The sequence below is a fragment of the Neolamprologus multifasciatus genome, chromosome 1 (genome assembly GCF_963576455.1).
Source record: "Neolamprologus multifasciatus chromosome 1, fNeoMul1.2, whole genome shotgun sequence".
Classification (NCBI taxonomy): domain Eukaryota; kingdom Metazoa; phylum Chordata; class Actinopteri; order Cichliformes; family Cichlidae; genus Neolamprologus; species Neolamprologus multifasciatus.
The window spans coordinates 41,660-66,721 of NC_140439.1; the positions used below are offsets into that span (position 1 = coordinate 41,660).

Consider the following 25,062-nt stretch of genomic DNA (forward strand, 5'->3'; position numbering starts at 1 on the left):
TCACAAAGAAAGAACAATACACTATCCACATCTGAACCAAAGAGTAAAACAGTGAAATGTGGATTATTAAATATTAGGTCTCTCTCCTCCAAGTCTCTGTTAGTACATGACTTAATAATTGATCAACAAATCGATTTACTCTGCCTTACAGAAACCTGGTTGCAGCAGGATGATTATGTTAGTTTAAAGGAATCAACACCCCCGAGTCATTTTAACTACCAGAAACCTCGAAGCACAGGCCGAGGGGGCGGTGTGGCAGCAATTTTTCACACCAGTCTACTAATTAACGAAAGACCAAGACAGACTTTTAATTCATTTGAAAGCCTGATGCTTAACATTGTCCACCCCAGCTGTGAAACTCAGAAACCAGTCTTACTTGTTATCATGTATTGTCCACCTGGGCCTTAATCAGAGTTTCTGTCTGATTTCTCAGACTTTTTATCTGATTTAGTGCTCAGCTCAGATAAAATAATTATTGTGGGTGATTTTAACATCCATGTAGATGCTAAAAATGACAGCCTCAACATGGCATTTAATCTGTTATTAGACTCAATTGGTTTCTCTCAAAATGTAAAAGAACCCACCCACCACTTTAATCACACTCTAGATCTTGTTTTAACATATGGCATAGAAACTGAACATTTAACAGTGTTTCCTGAAAACCCTCTCCTGTCTGATTGTTTCCTGATAACATTTACATTTACAATAATTGATTACACAGCAGTGGAGAGTAGACTTTATCACAGTAGATGTCTTTCTGAAAGCGCTGTAACTAAGTTTAAGAATATAGTCCACCCACTGTTATCATCTTCAATGCCCTGTACCAACACAGAGCAGAGCAGCTATCTGAACGCTACTCCAACAGAGGTCGATTATCATGTTAATAATTTTACCTCCTCACTACATACGACTCTGGATACTGTAGCTCCTGTGAAAACTAAGATCTCAAATCAGAAGTACCTGACTCCGTGGTATAATTCTCAAACACGTAGCCTAAAGCAGATAACTCGTAAGCTGGAGAGGAAATGGCGTGTCACAAATTTAGAGGATCATCATTTAGCCTGGAGAAATAGTTTGTTGCTTTATAAGAAAGCCCTCCACAAAGCCAGAACATCTTACTATTCATCACTGATTGAAGAAAATAAGAACAACCCCAGGTTTCTCTTCAGCACTGTAGCCAGGCTGACAAACAGTCAGAGCTCTGTTGAGCCAACCATCCCTTTAACATTAACTAGTAATGACTTCATGAACTTCTTCACAAATAAAATTTTTATCATTAGAGAAAAAATACCAATAATCATCCCACAGATGTAATATTATCTACAGCTACTTTTAGTACTATTGATGTTAAGTTAGACTCTTTTTCTCCAATCGATCTTTCTGAGTTAACTTCAATAATTACTTCCTCCAAACCATCAACGTGTCTTTTAGACCCTATTCCTACAAAACTGCTCAAAGAAGTCCTGCCATTAATTAATTCTTCGATCTTAAATATGATCAACCTATCTCTAATAATCAGCTATGTACCACAGGCCTTCAAGGTGGCTGCAGTTAAACCTTTACTCAAAAAGCATCTCTAGACCCAGCTGTCTTAGCTAATTATAGGCCAATCTCCAACCTTCCTTTCATATCAAAAATCCTTGAAAGAGTAGTTGTCAAACAGCTAACAGATCATCTACAGAGGAATGGCTTATTTGAAGAGTTTCAGTCAGGTTTCAGAGCTCATCACAGCACAGAAACAGCTTTAGTGAAGGTTACAAATGATCTTCTTATGGCTTCTGACAGTGGACTCATCTCTGTGCTTGTCCTGCTAGACCTTAGTGCAGCGTTCGATACTGTCGACCATAATATCCTATTAGAGCGATTACAACACGCTGTAGGCATTACAGGTACTGTGCTGCAGTTGTTTGTATCATATCTATCTAATAGACTCCAATTTGTACATGTAAATGGAGAGTCCTCTTCACACACTGAGGTCAAGTTAAACTGCAGGAATGTCTTAAAGACATAAAGACCTGGATGGCCGATAACTTTCTGCTTCTTAATTCAGATAAAACTGAGGTTATTGTACTCGGCCCTGAAAAGCTTTGAAATATGGTATCTAACCAGATTCTTACTCTGGATGGCATTACCTTGGACTTAACACTGTGAGGAACCTTGGAGTCATTTTTGACCAGGATATGTCCTTCAACGCACATATTAAACAAATATGTAAGACTGCGTTCTTCCATTTGCGCAACATCTCTAAAGTTAGAAATATCCTGTCTCAGAGTGACGCTGAAAAACTAGTTCATGCATTTATTACTTCCAGGCTGGACTACTGCAATTCATTATTATCAGGATGTCCAAAAAACTCACTGAAAAGCCTTCAGTTAATCCAAAATGCTGCAGCAAGTGTACTGACAGGGACTAGAAAGAGAGAGCATATTTCTCCTGTTTTGGCTTCCCTTCATTGGCTTCCTGTTAAATCCAGAATTGAATTCAAAATCCTGCTCCTCACATACAAGGTCTTAAATAATCAGGCCCCATCTTATCTTAATGACCTTGTAGTACCATATCACCCTATTAGAGCACTTCGCTCTCGCTCTGCAGCCCTACTTGTTCCTAGAGTATTTAAAAGTAGAATGGGAGGGAGAGCCTTCAGTTTTCAGGCCCCTCTTCTGTGGAACCAGCTTCCAGTTTGGATTCGGGAGACAGACACTATCTCTACTTTCAAGATCAGGCTTCAAACTTTCCTTTTTGCTAAAGCATATAGTTAGGGCTGGATCAGGTGACCCTGAATCCTCGAGTTGATCCTGGAGTTTTTCCTTTCCAGTCACCTTTCTCACTCACTATGTGTTAATAGACCTCTCTGCATTGAATCATATCTGTTATTAACCTCTGTCTCTCTTCCACAGCATGTCTTTTGTTCTGTCTTCCTTCTCTCACCCCAACCGGTCCCAGCAGATGGCCCCGCCCCTCCCTGGTTCTGCCGGAGGTTTCACCCTGTTAAAAGGGAGTTTTTCCTTCCTATTGTCGCCAAAGTGCTTGCTCATAGGGGGTCATATGATTGTTGGGTTTTTCTCTGTATCTATGAAGCGCCTTGAGGCGACTTTGTTGTGATTTGGTGCTATATAAATAAAATTGAATTGAATCGAACTGAATTGAAATCCTAGCAGATTCTTCACCAGGACCCTTTGTGATAGTTTTCATGTTTCATACAAGCTAAAGTGATACACAACATATGCAGTGCTATATACACACATTTACATGTTTCTAAGAGTTTGATAACCAAGCTGTTACCAACATCCTGCACCATTTTCTTGTTCAACATGGGAAAAACAAGACTAGTTTCACATGAGGATTGAAGCCTTTGCCGTTTATAAGATCAGCCACATGTATTATGATCCCTCAATGAAATCAGATTCTGCTTAGAACTGCATTCAAAACTATTGATATTTTCAGCTTCTATGGCTGAAACAAGAAGTTTACAAGGAATCATTTAGAAGAGTTTTAAACATCAACTGATTGAATCCATGAATCTGAAAACGTGTTTGTGAGTGAAAGAGACAGACATGTACAGACTGAACTATCTGTTCAACAGTCAACAGTGTTTCTCTAACAGGAGGACACTCTTTACACTCCACTCAGCACAGGGACACTGAGGAACCAGGAGACCATGAATAAAGACCAAACCCAGGATAAAGAGTTTGAGTGAATGTGGTGTTGAAGGTGTGGAGGTGGATCAGAGTGTCAGAGGAGACTCTGTAGAAGGACAGAGTGCCAGCAGGACAGTCCACATACACTGCTACTCTGTTAGAGACAGAGGAGGAGGAGGAGGAGGAGATGGATGTGTGTCTGTTATTGTGCCAGACAGTATGAGGACCATCATCAGAGGAGCTCAGACTCCAGGACTGACCATTGTATCCAAACACACAGTGTCTGTCTCCTTTCCTTCTGATGCTTCTGTAACTCACTGATATAAAAACGCTTCCTCTCGACTCGACCTCCCAGTAACAGCGACCAGTCAGACCATCTCTACACAGCAGCTGAGGCCAACCATCAAATCTGTCTGGATGATCAGGATATGACTGAACCTCCTTCACATGTGTCACCTTCCTGTTGTTGTCAGACAGTTGGAGCTTTGTGTTCACGGTGTTTGTGTCGATTGTGAGTTGACAGGAATCTGATGGAGAGAACAAACACAATCCAGCTGCAGTTATTGATCCATCATCTGTTCATTGATTGACACTTTGATGATGACTCCTGACATGATGAAGATGGTTGAATGTGTGCTACTTTGTTTTCATGAATCCCATTAAAAACACACTTACACTTCCTCAGACCTGGTCTCAACCATCGGACTCCAGCAGGCTCCACCCTGAAAGGAGGAGGGGGGTCAGAGCAGCACAGTCAGCATGCACACATGGACATTACATGGCTCTCATACACACACTGTTACACACTGATAAAGGAACAGTCCAACATTTTCACAAATACACTTCAATCCATCCGTGGATCAAACTGCTGATGATTGGACTGATCCTAGAGTGATCCTCGGTACATCACTGTATTGAATGAAATATGACTGATTCAAAATGTGACCTTCATTATCTTTATATTCCTCTTCTGTTTAGGTGGAAAGGACACCTCCCTGCCTTTGCTGCCAGCTGGTTTTCTCCTCTTGGAAACACATTTAACATGGCTGACACTTTATTAGGTACACAGTGGCCACTGTCTCAGGTACAGTACAACTGTCCTAATAAAGTGGCGGTTACTTGTTTATGAGCCATCTCCCTTCAGCTTTTTTAGCCGACCTGTTTACCTCCAACTTTGTATCAGCAGCAGTTAGCCACAGACCGAGTCCGGCAGGAGCAACAATCCCACCACAACTATTCCAGAAATGACATCGTCTGGTTTCATTGAGTTATTTTATTTCCACACAGAACAGACTGGATGTTATCAGCACACAGAAATCACATGAACTTGTGCATTAAAACATGTTAGTGGATTATCCACCAATAAATGAGGAGATTTTGGACGTGTTAACAGATGACAGATTAGGCCTGGGTCTGTAATACTGTTAGCAAACACAGAATATTAACCAGGAACAGCTCATTTCCATCATTTAAGTGGGCTAATACAAACCACATCTCATCTCCTAATGCACTGAGCTTTCCTTATCTCTGACTCTGACTGCTGGGTCCATGGTGTTCCTCTTCCTGCTGAGAAGGTGCAAACAGCTGCCTTCTTTGCGTCACATACATCAGTCTGTCCACTGTCATTCTTTCCATGACTTTCCCTGGATGAGATGTTAGAGCTGTAGGCCTATAACCTGTGGTCTTAGTGGGGTCTTTCCCTGCTTTCACAGTTCTTTCCAGCTTCCTGATATATTCTATTATAGAAGAGTAGCAGGGCATCCTCTAACTGCTTCATCATGATGTAACACACCTGATCCTTCCCAGGTGAAGTCATTTTTATGCATTTAAGAGCTGCTTTGAATTCAAACATTACAAACTGAACATTAGAACTATCCTCCTCTCCAGGATTTTCCTGATTTAACATTTCAATATGATTCATTTTTGTTCTCTCACATCTGCCGTCATCACTTCAATTATTCCCACTGTGGATTTGATCAAATTGTTTGCCCAGCATCTCTACATTTTACCATCCATACTACCTGTAGCTCATTACTATTAATATTGGAAACTGCTGTTGAAGCCTGATGGTGACACTTTCTGGTGAAGACGTTAATTGCAGTAACAGGACTGGCTGGCTTATGATACACTGGGCATTTCCATCAGTGCGTTTATGAAGCCACTGTAAGTAATAACAGGTTTATTACCTGTCAGGACCTTCGTGGTTATTAGTTTATTGCATGGTCTGTTAATGTGTGTCGAGAGGAGTTGTTGTTGAAGCTAACAGTATCATTATTATTTCAACTGTTTAATAGGTATTATGTAAATTACATTTATATTTCACTCATTGTGGGAGAATCAAAAGCGCTTTGTTTTCTCTGCTCACAGACAACACAGATACACGCATGTATATACAGCCCATGTCCAGCTCTGCATGTACTCCTTCTGCTCCATTTCTATAGAGAATAAACAACTTAACATAATCATTCTGCATCGTTTTCAACTCAACCAGCTGCATTTAATGAAGGAGTTTGAATTTACTTTACGACAACTGCTGTTGTTTCCTGTCTGCATTCATGTTCTTAACTGTACTCCACACATTCTGAATTGGTGTAGTTCTTCCTAAAGTACTGCAGTATTCCTGCCAGTACATCCTTTTAGTTTTCCTAACTGTTTCCTCACCTCTGATGCTCGTTGCTATTTTTTCCTCAATGCAAATTCATGCTAAGCTCCTCCATATCCATCCCTGTTTCTAAACCTGTAATAATTCCTTTAATGTGTCTTTGGCCTAATTATGAGTCTGTCCACATGTTTTTAGTTCCCCACTTGCTTTGGTTTCTTAGCTCTGATTCTCTGAAATTTATCCTTGAAATCATTTACTGGCGTCTCTCCCTCTCACTCCCACTATCCCCAGAATACCAGAGTATTCATCTCCTGGTTTGTCATATGGCCTCTTTACATTTTCTCCAATCATCCCTGCTTCTAGAGTCTTGCCCCATCTGCAGGCAGTCCAAAAGAAACTGCCTCTGCCATTTTCTTCTTCTTAATCTTTGATTTTTCTCTTCACTTTCTCCATTGGGTCTTTTTAGACAGACTTTCCAGAAAGCAGCAACATTTTTTGTGCCCCATTTTTCAAATTGTGCATCTTACTTCAGCTTAATGTGTTTACTGTTTTGTTTTTACACAGGTCATGTAAAAAAAAGTGTCTGACATTGAAAAATCCTACCAGAGGCTTGACAAAGCTGAACTGAAAGACAGCACGGGCAATAAATCAGAGCAGCACAGAACTTAAGCACACGGTCCATAGAAGCTGGGGTCTACAGGTGTACCAGGACAAGCTTAGTGGTAAGTCCCCTGAAAAAGTTTCACTTGTTTCTGTGTAAATTACTGGTTTATTTGAACAATTTCATCAGCTGAGCCATAAATACTCCAAAACAATTTCTTTGTGACTCAGTGTGATTTTGCATTTTGTAATATTAGCATGTCAAACTCTACGTTCTCTACACAGATCAGAAATGAAGTGTATTTAATAATAAAAGTTATCTCTCAGAGACAAAGTTAGTGTCTCATTCAGGTCTGTATCTGTGCAGTCTCACACACATGCAGTGCTCATATTTGCTGTTTTGTTTGTCACTCAGACCTCTTCCTGACAGGGGCAACAACTTCATTTAAAGTCACATTCACTGATACAGGCTGCTGGAGCTCCAACCAGGAGGGTACACACATGATCCAGGGAAAAAATCTGATTAATATTTTTGTGCTGAAACTTGAACGCATATGTTCTCTTAGATAAATATTAAGAGGTCCTGTGTTTTACTACTTTGATTTTGTAGTAAAACACAGGACCTCTGGGTTAGACATAAGGTGAATTGACAAATCATGTCTGTTGTAAATAAGTAAGCCATTTATTGACCTGACTCAGGTTTTAAATCATCATCAGAAAAGCCTGAATCCTGACCTGAGAATTCCAAGTGTACACTTTGGACTTTCCACTGCAGAAAATAGAAGCTTAAGTCCTGAATCCTGCAGGTTGTTATTACCCAGGTCCAGCTCTGTCAGACTAGAGGACTGGGAGCTCAGCACTGAGGACAGCATTTCACAGCTTCTGTCTGACAGGTTACAGCCACTCAGTCTGAAGAAATGATGACAAGAAGACATGAAACACTTGTGTTAAAGTATATTCATGGTGCCATGAGGAGCTACTACATTTACAATATTTCAACACAGTTTCAGGACATGCTGGACTCCTTATTGCCTTATGTTACAAAAGACAAATGTGGCAGTTTACTGTGACTTGGACGCATTCATTTAAAAAATAAAAAACATACACACTGGCTCAATGTTAATTTTTTCCAAATGAAATTGATTAAATGACGTTAGTTGATGAAAAAAAAATCTATATTGCTTGATCTGACCTCAGCGTTTCCAGTTTGCAGTGTTGACTCTTCATCCCAGCAGACAGAAGCTTCAGCCCTGAATCCTGCAGGTTGTTGTTACCCAGATCCAGCTCTGTCAGACGGGACGATTGGGAGCTCAGGACTGAGGACAGAGCTTCACAGCTTCTGTCTGACAGGTTACAACCACTCAGTCTGAAATCAAGCAGGAAGGGAGACAAGATCAACAAAACAAATCACAGCTTTATTGCTTTTTTTGTTGTTTTTAAACAGAAATCAGTGAGGTGCTGGTAGATTCTGTTCTTTTGGTTTATTACCCAACAACACACACATACACTAATATTTGTGACTTTTGTAATAGTAGCATTTACAATGCAAAGCAACAGCGATCGCAGATTGAAGGGGCCTGAATAAAACTACAATGCACCCCACCAGGGCTGCTCTTTGTCACCGATTCTGTTCATAATTTTTATGGACAGAATTGCTAGGCGTAGCCAAGTGGCGGAAGGCTTTCACCTGGGGGGTCTCAGAATCTCATCTCTGCTTTTCGCGGATGATGTGGTTCTGTTGGCTTCATCGGGTGATGGAACGGTTTGCAGCCAAGTGTGAGGCAGCGGGAATGAGGATCAGCACCTCCAAATCTGAGGCCATGGTCCTTAGGGTGGAGTGCCCACTCCGGATCAGGGACAAGTTCCGAGTTTAAGTATCTCGGGGTCTTGTTCACGAGCGATGGGAGAAGGAGGCGGGAGAACAATAGGTGGATTGGTGCTGTGGGTGCTGTGGCTGCAGTGATGCGGACCATGTACCAATCCATCGTGGTGAAGAGAGAGCTGAGCGTAAAAGCGAAGCTCTCAATTTACCCATCGATCTATGTCCCTACCCTCACCTATGGTCGCGAGCTGTGGGTAGTGAACGAGAAAGAACGAGATCATGGATACAAGCGGCAGAAATGGGCTTCCTCCGAAGGGTGGCTGGCCTCTCCCTTAGAGATAGGGAGAGGCGTTCAGCCATCCGGAAAGGCCATTGAAAGGAGTCAGTTGAGGTGGTTTGGGCATCTGACAAGGATGCCTCCTGGGCAAGGTGTTCTGGGCATGTCCCATCGAGAGGAGGCCCCAGGGCAGACCCAGGACACGCTGGAGATATTATATCTTTCAGCTGGCCTGGGAATGCCTTGGTGTTCCCCCGGACAAGCTGGAGGAGGTGGCTGGGGAGAGGTAGGTCTGGGCTTTTCTGCTTGGGCTGCTGCCCCCACGACCCGGCCCTGGATAAGCGGAAGAAAATGGATGGATGGATGGATGGTGTTATTTTCTCTCTGTTTCCTATATTAAATATTTTGAATTGTATTTTTGTTGCTTAAAGCCAACAGCTGCTGTTTTACTCCCAGTACACTGTATATTTTTAAAATAGCTAGTCTATAGTCAACTTTAAATGGTCTACAATTTGAACAAATGGGATTTGTAGTTTTAAAGATGCAGTGAATTGCCATCATTTAAACATAGACAGAAAAACCCGGAGCCTGGATTTTAGTCACTTTACAAAATTCAGCAACCATGCTATACAACACTGCCAGCTCCATATTTCCTCCCTCTATACAGGGATAGTACCTGCCTGCAGCACTACTCTGTGTTAAGATTTACTTTTATTTGTGTTGGAAGAGGTTTTCACCCCTGCCACATTTCTCACAACTAGCATCTTGGCAGTTTGTGGAGCTGAAATATCTTCACACATGACTCGCTTACGATCATCACCCGAGTGAGCGAGCACACGTCAGCTGTGAAGCATTTTTACAGCTGTATTTCACACATTACTGTGACAGGTGGAAGAAGTAGTTCCTACTAATCATTTAGACAATCCCAACAATGCAGTTACTTTCAACTGTGTTCCTGTTAATAATAAACAAAAACATACCCCAAATTACTAAAATGTCATGATCCTGGGTCCTTTTGACCCAGCGTTTTGTGTTTTCTATTAGTGATTTTGGTTCTGTTGTTCCTCCTGTTTAGTGTATTCTGTTCTGCCCATCTATTCCTGTGTTAAGTCCGCGTTTCCTAGTCTGTGTCTTTGTGTGTATGTGTTTCCTGTTTTATTGTGAAGGTCTGCGTCTTATGTGAGTGTTTTTAAGTTTGCCTCCCTAGTCTCGTCACGTTAATCACTCCCAGCTGTGTCCCCCACCTGTGTGTAATCTCCCTGTGTTCTCTGAGTGTTTTTAAGTCGTGTCTTCTGTCTTAGTCGTTGCTGGTTCGTCTGTGCTGTTTCCCCTCGGTCTCCCTGCGTTTCTCCATCCATCTCTCTGTGTGTATTTCCCCGGACCTCCCTGCATCTTTGTTCTGGTTTGTTTTGTTAGTTTGCCCAGTTTAGGTTTTCTGTTACAGCTTCACCCGCGCCATTGCTGTTGTATTTCCTTTTGTAAATAAATACTCATCTGCACCTGAGCTGCTGCTTCCGGGTCCTAAATAGTTTCCACACGGCTTGCCCCGGCAGACCATGACAGAAAATGTTGATATTTTAATAAATTCTAGAACAGAAATAATATATATCAATAAATAATAATCAACACACCACACCCAGCAGCCTGGGCACCCCTGATTCAGGTGATCCTGCCCAAGGCTACATACCGAGAGAAACGACAAAAGAACCAAATTCTCAAAAATCCAAAAAAAGAAATATTAGCACACATGTGATTCTGCCCATGGGTCCATCCTACCAACCAACCTCAGATCTCCATGCATGCTCACATCAATGCACATACATTTGCAGACATACAGATTTTAATGTTCTGTTTTTAGAGTTTAACTAGAGTGTTTAATGTGGGTTCATAGATCCAGGGCTCGCAAAATTTCAAAATCCCTGGTAGCCCTTCGGGCAGGGACTCTTTAGTTTTTGGTAGCCCAGAATAAATTTAAGTAGCCCGAATAAAAAAAGAGAGCAATTTTTTGATTGATGTTTCGTTTCCTTTACAATATTATACATTAAAGTATAATATTGTAACAGAAACAAAACATTAATCAAAAAATTGTTGAAACAAATTACAACATTATATAAAAATTACAATCATCAACTCAAATACTTTGTTCTAATTGAACAGAAATTTCTATGAACTTGTAAGAACTGTGTAGAACATGAATCAGTCTGTGTCAGATCCTGAATTTGAAATTTCCACTGAAGTCACGGGTAAGAGGTAAGTGGAACCAAGATCTAGGCCATTTGCTTTTTGAAGTTTGCAAAGACTGCTAAATTGTGCCAGTGGTAGTTCACTCTTTGCAACATAGTACGCTGTTCTAAACAGATTTTTCAGGTTTATTTTTAGTATGTTATTTGCAATTGGTGTTTGTTCTGGGAAAGATATTGCAGACTGAGCAATAATGCATTTACTGGTCCCAGCAACAAAGGCGCTTGTCGACTCGGAAATCGAGGGAAAACCAACAACACACCTGGCAGAACATTATGTTATTTACACGGGTGCACATAAGTGGTCCGCATGTGCGCATTCACTGTCAAAATAAAAGACGCGCACCAGATAAGAAGTTGCAACGCGTGTTTGCGTCCATATTAAAGGCACTGTTTTTGTCCACTAGAGTGGAATTTTCACGGCACATTCTGCACCACATCTCTGTGCGTTCATCACTTGTTTGAAGCCAGCTCACCTCCTGCAACCACTTTTCCGAGAATACGCGCTTCTTTTGTGGTTCTGACTCCTGACATTTCTTTGGAGGTGGAGGAAAACCAAAGTGATTGCTTAAAGGAGCTTGCTTCTTTGACATCTTTAAGAGTTCTAAACAAATGTCTCTTCTCCTCCAGAAAATCTTATGTACGCAAACACGCGTTGCAACTTCTTATCTTGTGCGCGCTTTTTATTTTGACAGCGAATGCGCACCTGCGGACCACTTATGTGTTGCCCTGATTATTTAGCTCGTCATATTGCAGCCACAGAAATTCTTTTGTCCATAAAACCATAAAGCTGCACTTTCTTTTTGCCTTATAGTCTGATTTGTCATAACTTTTCCATTTTGTGGTAAGCTTTTCTTTGGCTGTCACTTCTTCACCTTGACCTGTCTTATTTGGCTCAGCAGAACTGAAATATATATCCTGCTGCTTTTACACACGCACTCACGTAACGCTCAGCGATTCTCTGTGCGATCAACCTCTCACATGTTTAAGTTTGCTGCGGGAGATTTCACTTTTCATGTTTGCATAGTAAGCTAACGATTGATAAGACGAGGTCAGAGGAATTGGTGCACAAATTATCGTCACTCACCAATCAGTGCTGTCGCTCTCTATACACAGTTCGCGCGATTGCAAAGTGAAAGCAAAAAACAAGCGCAAATTCAAAAATATGTCACATATTGACAGTGGCTCACCAATGCCAATGACATAATTACCCAGCTACATTTCCGAAAGAATGCAAAAGCATTGACATATATTTTTCCTTCCTATGATAGCCCGACGGGCAGGGCAGAGATAGATTTTGGTAGCCCGACTGGAAAAATCGCTAGCCCCGGGTCGTCGGGCTAGCGATTTTGCGAGCCCGAGATCAAAACATTTTAAGCTCCTTAAGTGTTTAAAGGCTGTATCAAAAGTTCATTCAAGTTACAATATTGTGGTCAAAAGTTCTCCTTTTTTCTTTTATACGATACGACTACGTAGGCTGATGGTTGTAGGACATAGATCTGTCATGGAAGAAATCTATGACCACTTTTAATCAACATTTTAAAAATAAACATGATCACAGATTTACTTACAGAGCCTTGTTGGAGGCTTTGACCACTGGCAGCAGCCTCAGAAGAGCCTCTTCTGAAGCGGAGTATTTCTTCAGGTCAAAAACATCCCGATCTTCTTCTGATGACAGTAAGATGAAGACCAGAGCTGACCACTGAGCAGGAGACAGTTTATCTGTGGAGAAACTTGCTGATCTCAGGGACTGTTGGATCTCCTTTAGTAGAGAACGATCATTCAGTTCATTCAGACAGTGGATCAGATTGATGCTTTTCTCTGCAGACAGATTCTCACTGAGCTTCTCCTTGATGTACTGGACTGTTTCTTGATTGGTCTGTGAGATACTTCCTGTCTGTGTTAGCAGACCTCTAAGGAGAGTCTGATTGGTCTGCAGAGAAAGACCCAGGAGGAAGCGGAGGAACAAGTCCAGGTGTCCATTTGGACTCTGTAAGGCCTTGTCCACAGCACTCTGGTGCAGAGAGTTTAAAGTATTTTTAAATAATTTAGACCAGATGGACGCTGTTTGTTGTTCTTCCAGCAGATTGAGTCCAGAGTTGATGAAAGTCAGATGGACATGAAGAGCAGCCAGAAACTCCTGAACACTCAGATGGATGAAGCAGAACACCTTGTCTTCTTTCTGGTACAGTCCTCTCTCCTCTTTAAAGATCTGTGTGAACACTCCTGAGTACACTGAGACTGCTCTGATATCGATGCCACACTCTGTCAGGTCTGGTTCATAGAAGATCAGGTTTCCTTTCTGCAGCTGATCAAAAGCCAGTTTTCCCAGAGACTCAATCATCTTCCTGTTCTCTGGACTCCAGTGTGGATCTGTCTCAGCTCCTCCATCATATTTGACCTTCTTCACTTTGGCCTGAACCACCAGGAAGTGGATGTACATCTCAGTCAGGGTCTTGGGCAGCTGTCCTCCCTCTCTGGTCTCCAGCACATCCTCCAGAAATGTAGCAGTGATCCAGCAGAAGACTGGGATGTGACACATGATGTGGAGGCTTCGTGATGTCTTGATGTGGGAGATGATCCTGCTGGCCTGCTCCTCATCTCTGAATCTCTTCCTGAAGTACTCCTCCTTCTGTGGGTCAGTGAACCCTCTGACCTCTGTCACCATGCCAACACAGTCAGGAGGGATCTGATTGGCTGCGGCAGGTCGTGTGGTTATCCAGAGTCGAGCAGAGGGAAGCAGTTTCCCCCTGATGAGGTTTATCAGCAGCACATCCACTGAGGTGGACTTTCTAGGGTCAGTTAGGATTGTAGTTTTGTGGAAGTCCAGAGGAAGTCGACACTCATCCAGACCATCAAAGATGAACACAACCTGGAAGTCTTCAAAGCTCCAGATTCCTGATTCTTTGGTTTCAGTAAAGAAGTGATGAACAAGTTCCACCAAGCTGAACTTTTCCTCTTTCAGCACATTCAGCTCTCTGAAAGTGAATGGAAATATGAACTGGATGTCCTGGTTGGCTTTGTCTTCAGCCCAGTCAAGGGTGTATTTCTGTGTTAAGACTGTTTTCCCAATGCCAGCCACTCCCTTTGTCAGCACTGTTCTGATTGGTTCATCTCTTCCAGGTGAGGCTTTAAAGACGTCTTCTTGTCTGATTGTCGTTTCTGGTCTGTCTGGTTTCCTGGATGCTGTTTCAATCTGTCTGACCTCATGTTCATCATTGACCTCTGCAGTCCCTCCCTCTGTTATGTAGAGCTCTGTGTAGATCTGATTCAGAAGGGTTGGGTTTCCTGCTTCAGCTATGCCCTCAAACACATACTGGAACTTCTTCTTCAGGGTGGATTTAAGGTTATGCTGACAAATGGCAGCAAGGTGCTCTGAAAGAGAAGAAATATGTGGAATATCATTTAAAAGTGGAAATAAACTGTTAATTTCGAAAAGAATGAATCTTTAAAACATGTTGCTCCATCTCTTCAGACATCAGTAAATGTCTCATTTATCCAAAAGCTTAAATCTTTATCTAAATCCTCTTACTGCTCTGCAGACGGTCAGCCAGCTCCTCCTGATTCATTCTCCTCAGAAAGTCCACTGTGATCTTCACAAATGCCTCTCTTCTGCTGCTCCTCTGACTCTCTAAGCATTCTGGGTGATCTGGACTCAGAACCTTCTGGATCTTCTTCAGCTCGTTCTTCACAAAAGTGATGATGTCATCCTCCAGCAGCTGGAACAGAATACTTTATGAATGAGCCAATCAGACTGAAATCATGGAGCCAAACATCAGATCCATGTTGGACACACTGACAATCCACTGGTCTACAAAGAGCAGCATGGAGATGACTGTGAACAGAACAGATGTAACAGTAGTTGTTGTACATGTACAGACCATAAATATGTAGTCCAGCTGTGTTTGATGCTGCTGGGCAGACTGACCACTGGGAACCTCTGAGCTCTGCTGGTCCACTCTGTGGAGGAAACATGAAGGATTAGTTCAAGCATAGGATAAAGATCCAGTAGTTTCTGCTCAAATGACTTCATCTGAATCAAGTCTGTCAAGTTTTAAACTCTCAGATTGTGAACATATAAGTAATTTTCAGTCTTTTTTTATGGACGTCCTTTCAGTGGTGATGTCAGGGATGATTTTGAAGAAGCTCATTAAACTGAACCATCAGCAGTGATCTATCAGCAGATCACTGCTCCAAAACCAGAACATGATCCGAGGTCTCCCTCCACCACCAGAACACCAGCTTTACTAACGTGGTAGATCAGTGTAGTACAGATCAATAACTGATGAGTCATTTTTATCAAAATCATTGAGTGCTTCACATCTGACCCTCTGATGTTTCTGTAGACATTTTGCATATTTAATGAATGTCTGACAGTTTTACATTCATTCTATGAATACAGTGGAAATGTTGTGTTATAGTCTCCATGTTTTTTCCAGCATCATAAATTCTTAAGTTCAGAAAATTAGATTCTTTTTTCACAGCTGAAAAACAACATCTATTCTCTATTGAAATCTGCATCCTCCACTCCAAAGGTCTCAATCTGAAGGTAACAGCTGGTTTTGTTCCCTGTGATTAAATCTGAGCATCAGTATGGTGGGATTTATCCACTACATCCACACCACTGTGGTTCAGTGTTGTCCTGATGGAGTCTCATTAACAGTATGTATGATCCAAGCTTTAGCTGCTGGGTCTCTGTGTGACCTCTCAGACTGTTTAACAGATCAGACACAAAGAGAATCAGAGCAGCTCTGTTTTTAAAGACAAACATGAACCCACTCAGGTCACACTTTCGCCCACAGATATGAGCATCACTGTCCTCAAACAGCAAATGACCAAGTCTAACATTTTGATTTTTTCTCTTTCATTTTTTTCTTTTTAATAAATCTTTGTAACAATCTGAGGATGTTTCAGGTCATATTTATCCAGGAAAACACAAGGAATTTAGTGTAGCTTGGGTGAGGGGAGATGGACTTTTATGACCAACAGGAAGTCACATACACAGAGACACACACAGGCACTCACATGCTCGCGCATACATACACAAAAACAGAGTTTACAACACACCATGTGGGTTTTACGATGGGGTCGCTTCTATAAAACTGGTTGTAACAAACAAAGAAGTGGAGATCTGCAGAGGGACACTGGTAGAGCAGGATGATATGACCAAAAATATTTATCATACATTTACATTTGAAAATTTGCGATAACGATATAACTGATGATATAATTGACACAAGACAAAATACTTTACAACTCCACAACTTTATTATGGCAAAAAAAAAAAAATCAATGTATTTTCACTGAAACAAGCAGCTGTTTTTATGTGCATTAAAGTTATATAAAAATGTAACAGTGCAAATGCAAATTCCTTGCTGACAGTTTAACCAAAAGGCATTTCCAGTGGAAACTGGCCGACATATCCTCAGCATAACCATGTATAATATCCACAAAACTTAAAAAGAGGTTATACACACACAATACGGTAAAATTAATACATAAGGCACACGGGATTATAAGGGGCACTGTCGATTTTCAGAAAAATCAAAGGATTGATTCTAAGTGTACCGTATTTTCCAAAAAACACGGTAATAACGACGGCCCACTAGCATGCTCTACCAAAAATAGTGCTTTGTTGTGTATCTGACGGACGAAAGCTAAACCAGTTCCACACCACTGAAGCTGCAGCATTTTTACAAACCAGTTCTGGTTCATCCGTTTCATCTAACAATCCGCTTTCGCCCTTCTCATTCTCCGTTGCCGCCATGCTTTTTCCGCCATGTGCGTATGAAAACAAAGGAACTGCGCATGCATGTTTTACCCATATTCTATCGCGATATTTCATTTTCTTGTCGTTGCCCAACATTATACCGGGTATTACCGTGAACGGTATAATATGGCCCAGCCCTAGACACCGGCCCTGTACATCTCCCCTTCTGGAAGGTGCATGCATAACTGAAGATGAATAAAGGTTTTGTGAAATGACTACTGAGCCCGGTGTAGTCTCTGGAGGCCTGAGGAATAAAAAAGAACCGGGGTGAAACTGCTTTACGTAATAGAGCTCATCACAGGTCTCTGACCTCATTGGTCCAGGTTCATCACTGAAGTCTGGATTGCTTTGCTTGGACCAGTCACTCCTCAAAGACGGACAACTGGACTCTGCAGACTGTGACCTCTGACCTCTGCAGACACAAACATGTTTTATTCAATGATAAATTATCTGATAAAGTCAATGAAGCAGCTGTGATCACACAGACTGCAGATAATGCAGCTGGCACGCTTGTTTCTGTTAGCTTAGCCACCAGGCAAAAGTCAAACTACCCACTGCTAACAGCTGTTTCTATCATAGTTTAGGATTGTGGTGGCAGATTTCTTTTCTCATGTATTAATCACATATTTAATCATATCACATTAGTTCTAGTAATATTACTTTCTCACTTTACTATAGTAAGAGCACTCCTGCCACTACTTTACATGCACGTGGAAAGTAAACACAGTGAGGCCGTTGTAATGGGAGACGTTAAACAGATAGTGAGGCTCCTTCTGCTTATCAGGGATGTAAATCCTTAGGTGATGGCTAAGCAGAAAACAAGGTCATAATTCTCTCTGTGAGGGAGGAGGTATACCATAGTTTATGGTGTTTAACACTTTTGCACCATAAGGAAAAGGCTGGACGGTGAACGCGCTTGTCCACAAAGCTGAGGTCAGCAGTACGGCCACCTCCGGGTGGTCCGGGCAAATCCAGGTTTTGATTGCATGATTTTTTTTCTCTTTCAGAAATATGGGAAAGAATACATACAGTATGAAGTGTGTAGAAACTGAGAAATGCAGTAAAGAGAAGTGTGTGTGTGTGAGACGTGCTGTGGGTGTGTGTATAACAGAGAGTGATGGAAAGAGATGTGTTAAAATGTGGATAGAAGAATAAGAGAGGGAAAGTGTTAATGAGCAGTGATGAAAATGATATTAAATAAATGTTTGTGTGTTTGTACAGGTGGCTACGGAACTGGATCAACGTCCTCCACAAGCACAGCGGCCGGAGCAAAATGATAGATTAACATAACTGGAACAACACCACCCGTGTTTTGGCTGAATATTGCACAGCTTCACTCCATGTACACCTTACGATGAAGAACAAGCTTCGAGGGCAATCAATCTCTCCCTGAAGAGAAAATGCAGTTCGAGAGCAACGGCGTCAACTTCAAGACTCAACAATGTGAACACACAGCAACACTGTCCTAAACCTTAAAGGGTTCAGCAGCATGTACAAATACCATGGATGGATGGAAGTGTGCACTCCCAATCACAAGCTCAGAGGTTCACCAGCGACATCACTGTGTGTGAATGGACTTGAGAAGATTGTCTGAGTTTCACATTTGCCATACTGGGAGTTGAAATGGCAAAGGAAGAGACTGAAAAGAGTGAAAGACAAAAGGCAAAGCTGAAGAAGAACCGCCCACTGGGTCCCTGACACGCCAAAACTGTGAACTGCTGCAGATGTGGGAGAGAGACAGAAGCTGTGAGAAGTGGGGAAAAGAGAGTATGGAGGATAAATGAAGTCTGTTGTTGTTAATGTGAGAACACATGAAAATTGGGTTGGAAAACCGTGGCTGTCTTGTGGAGGTTGATAAAGAGTCCGTAGGATCGCAACAAAGGTAAAACTAAAACACACACAAACACACATAAACAGAGAAATGTGAAGGAAAGGCAGTTCTAAGGACATGCCCTGCTGAATCTGCAGCTCCACTGCACACACATCCATTAAACCTGCCTACTAACACACACACACACACATGCAATGAAGATCAGCTTGTTATCTGTTATCAGTGTTAAAATTGTGCAAATTTCACAGGCACTTGTTATCAAATGCTGAGTGTATCCACTGCTGACAGTTAACTCTCTAGATTGCAGGACAACAGTTTAACTTTTGTGGGAAAAAAGATTCTGGTTTGACCAACCAGTGATCAGACAATAAATTTAGTTGTTAATATAGTAAATTGTCAAATACTTTCTGCTTGATTGATGCAGCACAAGTAATTTGCTGTATGAAGGAAATTCTCTTTTGTGATAATATTTTGAACATGCATTTCTGTTGTCCTGTCAACTGGGTGGCCTAATAGCTGATATGCAAATTAGTTGATTTGTTACTAGATCAGGGAAGGATGACTGGATTATAAAACAAGTGAATAAGATGTAGCAGAGGGTTGAAATTAGTTTCCTGTTTCTGATGTATGGGTGAAGCTTGCACCCAGATATACACTCTGATTACATGAGACCAAACCTGTTTTGTGAAATACCTGACAGCATGTTACATGTTTTATGTTTGGGGAAGAAAAAAAAGGGGGAAGAAATTCACATTCCAGTGATAAAACATTGATATGAAGTGTTTAGGAAGCGTTTAATGGTGAACATTAGTGCTGTTTGAACTGTGCAGCTGCTAATAAAAAAAAGTGTGTGTTTAGCAGGTGGAACTATGTTGGTTGGCCCCAGACTTTCCAGAATTGTGTGATATTCTGGAGCACTTGTGGGCAACCAGTAAATATGATGTGGGGAAAATGAACAGAGGCAGTGACGCTTAAGTCTGATTTCAGACCATGTAAGCATCAGTTATTAATTAAAGCCAGAAGCAGTGACTGCAGCACTGCATGGCAGGTTCTAATCCCTACAGCCTGTTATTTCACCTGAAGACAAAACTTTTCCTGTGATTTTTCCGGTAGATTTTGGGGTTTTTGTTTTAGTACCAGGCTGACTCTGCCAGTTAGGTTTAGGATGTTTTTCTTTTTCTAAGAGAAAGACTGTTTTTTTTTTTTTTACACTTAGACATGTCCGGAACCGGGCCTAATATGGTTTTTTGGGGGTTTTTTTTGTAACAGTGCACTTAGGAAAAAAACCTGCCAGGTATCGCCCCTCTGGGGGTGATGTTTTGTGTGTTGATGATTTAAAAGCAGGCCTGCAAGATGGGGGGCAAAAGCGCTATAAAATACTTTAATTGAGAGCAAATATAAGGTGAGCTTCTCTAGATTACAATTGGATTCTGAGAAAATTCTCCTACATAGGACGCTGACCATATTAGATGGGAAATCCTGTGTTTAAAAGGATTGTAGCGATTCAATCCATTTCAAAAGCATTAAGAATTGTTTTTGTTTTTGGAATGACGAAATATTGTTGTCAGTGGATATTTAAATTTGTGCGTGGTTTTCCACTATCAGCAATGATCGTTATGAATGCATGTGACTAGATGAATGCATGTGATTGGTATAAATGCAAATGCAGAGGACTGTGGCTGGACTGATGATGTGGACTAAATGTGACTGACTTGAAATTGAGAAGACAGTAACTATTTTAGGATTAGTCACTTCTAATGCCTAATCCACCCAAACAGTGAAAAAGGGTGTATGTATGTGTTTTTGTTTGCTTGTTTTTGCAGAAGCAGGAGGATGACAGAGACCAGAGGAGGAGAGACTGTAGGTTTACATGAGTGTGGGCGGGCCTTGCAGACTTAACCCATAAACTGCTACTTTTTTGTTTTACTGATTTTGTGTGAAAGAAACTGTTTTTACTGGCTGCTTGTTGGTTATGGTAACACACTGTATTGTTGGAAAATGTCAAATGTTAGAAGTTGGCAGAAAACATAGCGGCCTTGAAGAACGTGCAGAGAAGGCCAGCCCACATCAGCTGCAGTTAAGCTATGCTCTGATTAACGGCTTTCACCCACCCACTGCTGACTTCATTAGGAAACAAAATTTTAATCAAAACACAGACGGGTCCGTTGAATGCATGAATTGGGCCCGCCATGTGCAGGAAGTCACAAGCTCTGACCATAGATTTAATTGAGGTGGATAAATGCTAAAAGTAGTGAGGTTGCACCTCCACATGACGACAGGGTGGATGTATCTATGTGTGTTTATCTGTTTTTAAAGGAGTGGAAAGATGACAGCAACATCCTAGGTTGTGTGCTGATTTAACCTTTTAAATGCCACTTTCTGTGTCTGTGAATTTACCAGCAGAGTGTTATTATGACCTAGTATTGCCAAATGCAGAGGTCACTGTGAGAAAGTGTGTTTACACCTGCTTGGCGCTAACATTTACATTCTCTTTTCTACAGCAGAGAGTTCATCATGTGATCTGATTCTGTGATTTATAGTAGGACAAACAACTGGTTAATTTTTTTTTTCTCACAGGATTACTGGGTTTATGTGTGAAGGCAACTGTGATTGCAGGTTATATGTTGGTTATGCAATTACACTATGTTGTTGAGAAAATGTGAATACAGTGCCAAACATACTGTGTTTGAAACCAGTATTACCTCTTTTACAGCAGAGTGTTAACTTTATGATCTTTTTGCAGCACCTCTGGAATCTGTTGATCCAGGAAAAACCTCCAGGATGCTTCATATGTTTTGCTAATGTTTGTTTCTCTCTAAGAGTGCTTGTGGAGGATTCGGCACAGACACAAACAGACATAAGTGAAATGAAACAGGTTGTGCAGTGATTACAGAACATCTTACTGTTGGGCTCATTATCATATCACTGTTGAGCTCATAGTGTGAAAACACGTGAGTGACATTACTTAAGAAAAGTCACTGGTTACGGTAGTTTTGATTAAACACATGGGGTGATTCATGATTTGGGTAAATTATGGTAACAGTAGTGTTTTTAATTATCTGGGGAAATAAACTGCATATGGCACACTTGTGTCTGTGGTGTGGGATGCCTTATTGCTCCTATGACCCTACAGTTGTTTGTAAGTGTGAAGTTTGCATTTACTCACCAATTTTGGTTTCTAGGTAATTGTGGTGTGGATGCAGGCTCCATGCGGAGCCAAGAGTTAGACCCACTTAGCATGACATTAATGCTGATTTTAGTCTTTAACACAGGGTTTACAGGGCTGAAGCGAAATTACTCCGGAGGAGAAGCCCTGATGTTGTCTTAAGAATTTGTGTAACTAACCTTTTCCTTTTTGTTATTCTCCTAGTTCTGAGGAGTGGCCTCATGGGAGGGACCATGTGTCAAAAGGAGGGATTCTAGGTTTAACATGAAACAATGTTTTTTTATCTTTTCCATGAGTGTTTTTGTCCATGGCTTTTTACTGTGATTTGTGGGATTAACAGTTCATGTACAGGTATTAAAACCTCTACGGGGGGGTCCATGTTCAGATAAGGTTTTGATGACCTATAAGTAAACTTCACTGAACTGAAAGGAAAATGTGGTTTGAAGCCTCGCTTCTGTCAGTCTGCCCCAGGGCAGCTGTGGCTACAACTGTAGCTGCCTCCACCAGTGTGTGAATGTGAGAGTGAATGAATAGTGGAACTGTAAAGCGCTTTGAGGGTCTCGAAAAGCGCTATATAAATGCAATCCATTATTATTATTATGATGATGGTTGACATGTTTTCCAAATGGTTAGAAGTTTTCCCTCCTAGTAAAGAGATGCAGGTGCAGGAGCCAGAGTATTGCTGGAAGAAATCATCCCAAGGGTGGAATCTCCTGACTGAGTCTGGGTGCTTGTAATGGCTGCACTTACAGCCACACAGTGGTAATACCCAGCATGTTAGTGTAGACGCTTATAAGTAACATTGCATTCACATTTGTCTTTCTTTAAATATAGGAATTAATTTACAGGACAATAAATAACTGGTTTTGGTTTAGAGTTAATTCACATATCCACATAACACTGCATTCTAAAATAAGTGCGCACATTTTAGTTTACACTGTTATGTATGATTAATCTTCTGAGTTACCTTAGTTGCAGCTGTTCCAGTCCCTTGATTAAGGAGCCAAGAGGTGGAAAAGGGGCGGAGCGAGCTTTAAAGGAAGACTGCAAATTGGTTCATGCCATAACTCGGGACCATGGGGGGGAATTGGAGTTCATTATGTTAGGTTTAGTTAGGTTTTGTGTGTTTTACCCCTTCTTGTGTTTTTTGTGGGCTGATCAGCCACTATTTAAGTTTCCCCTTTGTCTCGTTAAGTTAGGTCAGTTTGTTTGAGTTATCAGTAGTGTTGTCAACTTTGAGTAGAGTTCTGTTATTTTGACCTCTTTTATGGGCCCAAGATTTTGATTCTTTTTGCATGAGTTAACCAATTATGTTTTTTGGGTTAAATAAAAAAATCATTTTTTTGGACATTAACCTGTGCCTAAGTTTCCTTCACTGCGCGGTCCATCACAAGTGGTGTCAGGAGTGGGATCAGCAGTTGAAGGCACAGGATTTTTTTTCTCTTTTTTTCCCCCTCTTCATTTATCAAGCCATGCACAGAATGGGAAGGAGTGGCAGAGGAGCAAAAGGAGATTGTAAAAACCAGCCAGTTTGAGTGGTAGTGCAAGTAGAAGGAGGAGAGGAAAATGGAGCCTCTGGAGGGGTGGATAGCACTGAGAGCCAAGGTAAGGAGCCGACAATGTCAGAACTGATTTCCATCCTTCGTTCTCATATGGGTCAGCAGGAGGCCCAGGAAGAAAGAAGAAGGGAGGAGTTTACCCGCCAGGAACAGCGCTTTAGAGCACTGCAACATCAGTTTCAGCTGTTGCAGGTAGAAGTGCAAGCTCGTACCTCCCCGGTCCCTGAGCCTCAAATGGAGGAACCTGAACAACCAGAGGTAGAGTCCTTTGAAGAGGAGGATCCTCCCTGTGCTGGCTCCAGTAATGAGCAAATACATCCTCAATCAGGTCAGTCTCTTTATGAACCCAGGCTGGAAAAATTGACAGAGGAGGATGATCTTGAACATTTTTAACAACCTTTGAACGCATGGCTGTAGTTTGCCGGCGGCAAAAAATGGACTGGGTTTTTCATCTGATTCCTTTACTCACTGGCAAAGCAAGAGGTGCGTATGTTCATATGGATATGGATGACTCTCTAGACTATGACAAAGTTAAAGCAGCTATCCTTCAAAAATATGGCATTAATCCTGAGACATATAGACTGAGATTCTGTTCACTGGAGGTAAAACCTGATGAGAATCCAAAAGAACTATATGTAAGATTGAAAGAGTTATATGAGAAGTGGGTAAAGCCAAAAGGAAAAACGGTGCATGAGGTTGGTGAAATATTAATTTTAGAACAATACTTGAGAATGCTGTCTCCTGAGTTACAGATATGGATTAAAGAACGCAATCCAAACTCTGCTGTGGTGGCTGCAGAGCTGGCTGATGTGTTTGTGGCAGCACGGAGAAAAGGACAGCCATGGAGCCACACAGCATGGAAAATGAGAGACGTTTCAAAATCTGTCCCTCACTACCAGAAAGCAGGGGTGAGTAAACCTCCAAAGAGCCAGTTTGTCAATATACCGTCAAGACCCCCACCTAAGACTGATTTGTTTTTTGTGTGGGATGGAAGGCCACACAAAACCGATGTGCCCGAAGAGTTCTACAAAAATAACTCAGATGTGTTTTGTGCCCCGACACAGTGTGGAGCCTAAAGTGGAGTTTGAGAATGGTTTCAAAATGACATTAGTTGAGGTTGATGGGAAACCATTAAAGGCCCTGGTTGACTCAGGAAGCACTCAGACTCTTGTGCACCGAGACTTTGTTCCCGCAAATAAAGTTAATAATGTGGAGAGAATCCCTGTTTGCTGCATTCATGGAGATGAGAGGTCATATCCAACAGCAGATCTGTGCAGATCTGTACATCAAGGTACAAGGACAAATGTATATTCTAAATATTGGTGTTGCAGAGAATCTGCCTGTGTTGTTTGACTTGCTGAATCCTAGTCATACATGCAATGTTGCAGTAACAAAAGCTCAAGCTAAGAAGAAAGAGGAGTCCCTACACCCACTACGTGCCTTGCCCTTCTATGATGCGGACAGAGAGACTGCACCCGGGAAGTCTCGTAAGTCACGTGGACAGAGAAGGCAAGAGAAGTTTCTACATACGATCAGCTCCTAGCACAGAGCCTGAGT

General features: G+C 41.6%; 1 protein-coding gene across 1 annotated transcript in view; it reads right to left on the minus strand.

Moving 5' to 3' along the window:
- Positions 1-2,813: 2,813 nt before the first annotated feature.
- LOC146525027 (protein NLRC3-like) overlaps positions 2,814-25,062 on the minus strand; it is a 44,500-nt gene continuing 22,251 nt past the window's right edge. Inside the window, exons 4-11 of the mRNA XM_085161321.1 lie at positions 17,260-17,361; positions 15,061-15,139; positions 14,712-14,898; positions 12,751-14,554; positions 8,033-8,206; positions 7,576-7,749; positions 4,314-4,360; positions 2,814-4,165 (exon numbers count right to left, since the gene is read on the minus strand). Of these exons, the coding sequence (XP_085017447.1) occupies positions 3,627-4,165; positions 4,314-4,360; positions 7,576-7,749; positions 8,033-8,206; positions 12,751-14,554; positions 14,712-14,898; positions 15,061-15,139; positions 17,260-17,361 (3,106 nt within the window). The 3' untranslated portion in view covers positions 2,814-3,626. The remainder of the gene's footprint in view (positions 4,166-4,313; positions 4,361-7,575; positions 7,750-8,032; positions 8,207-12,750; positions 14,555-14,711; positions 14,899-15,060; positions 15,140-17,259; positions 17,362-25,062) is intronic.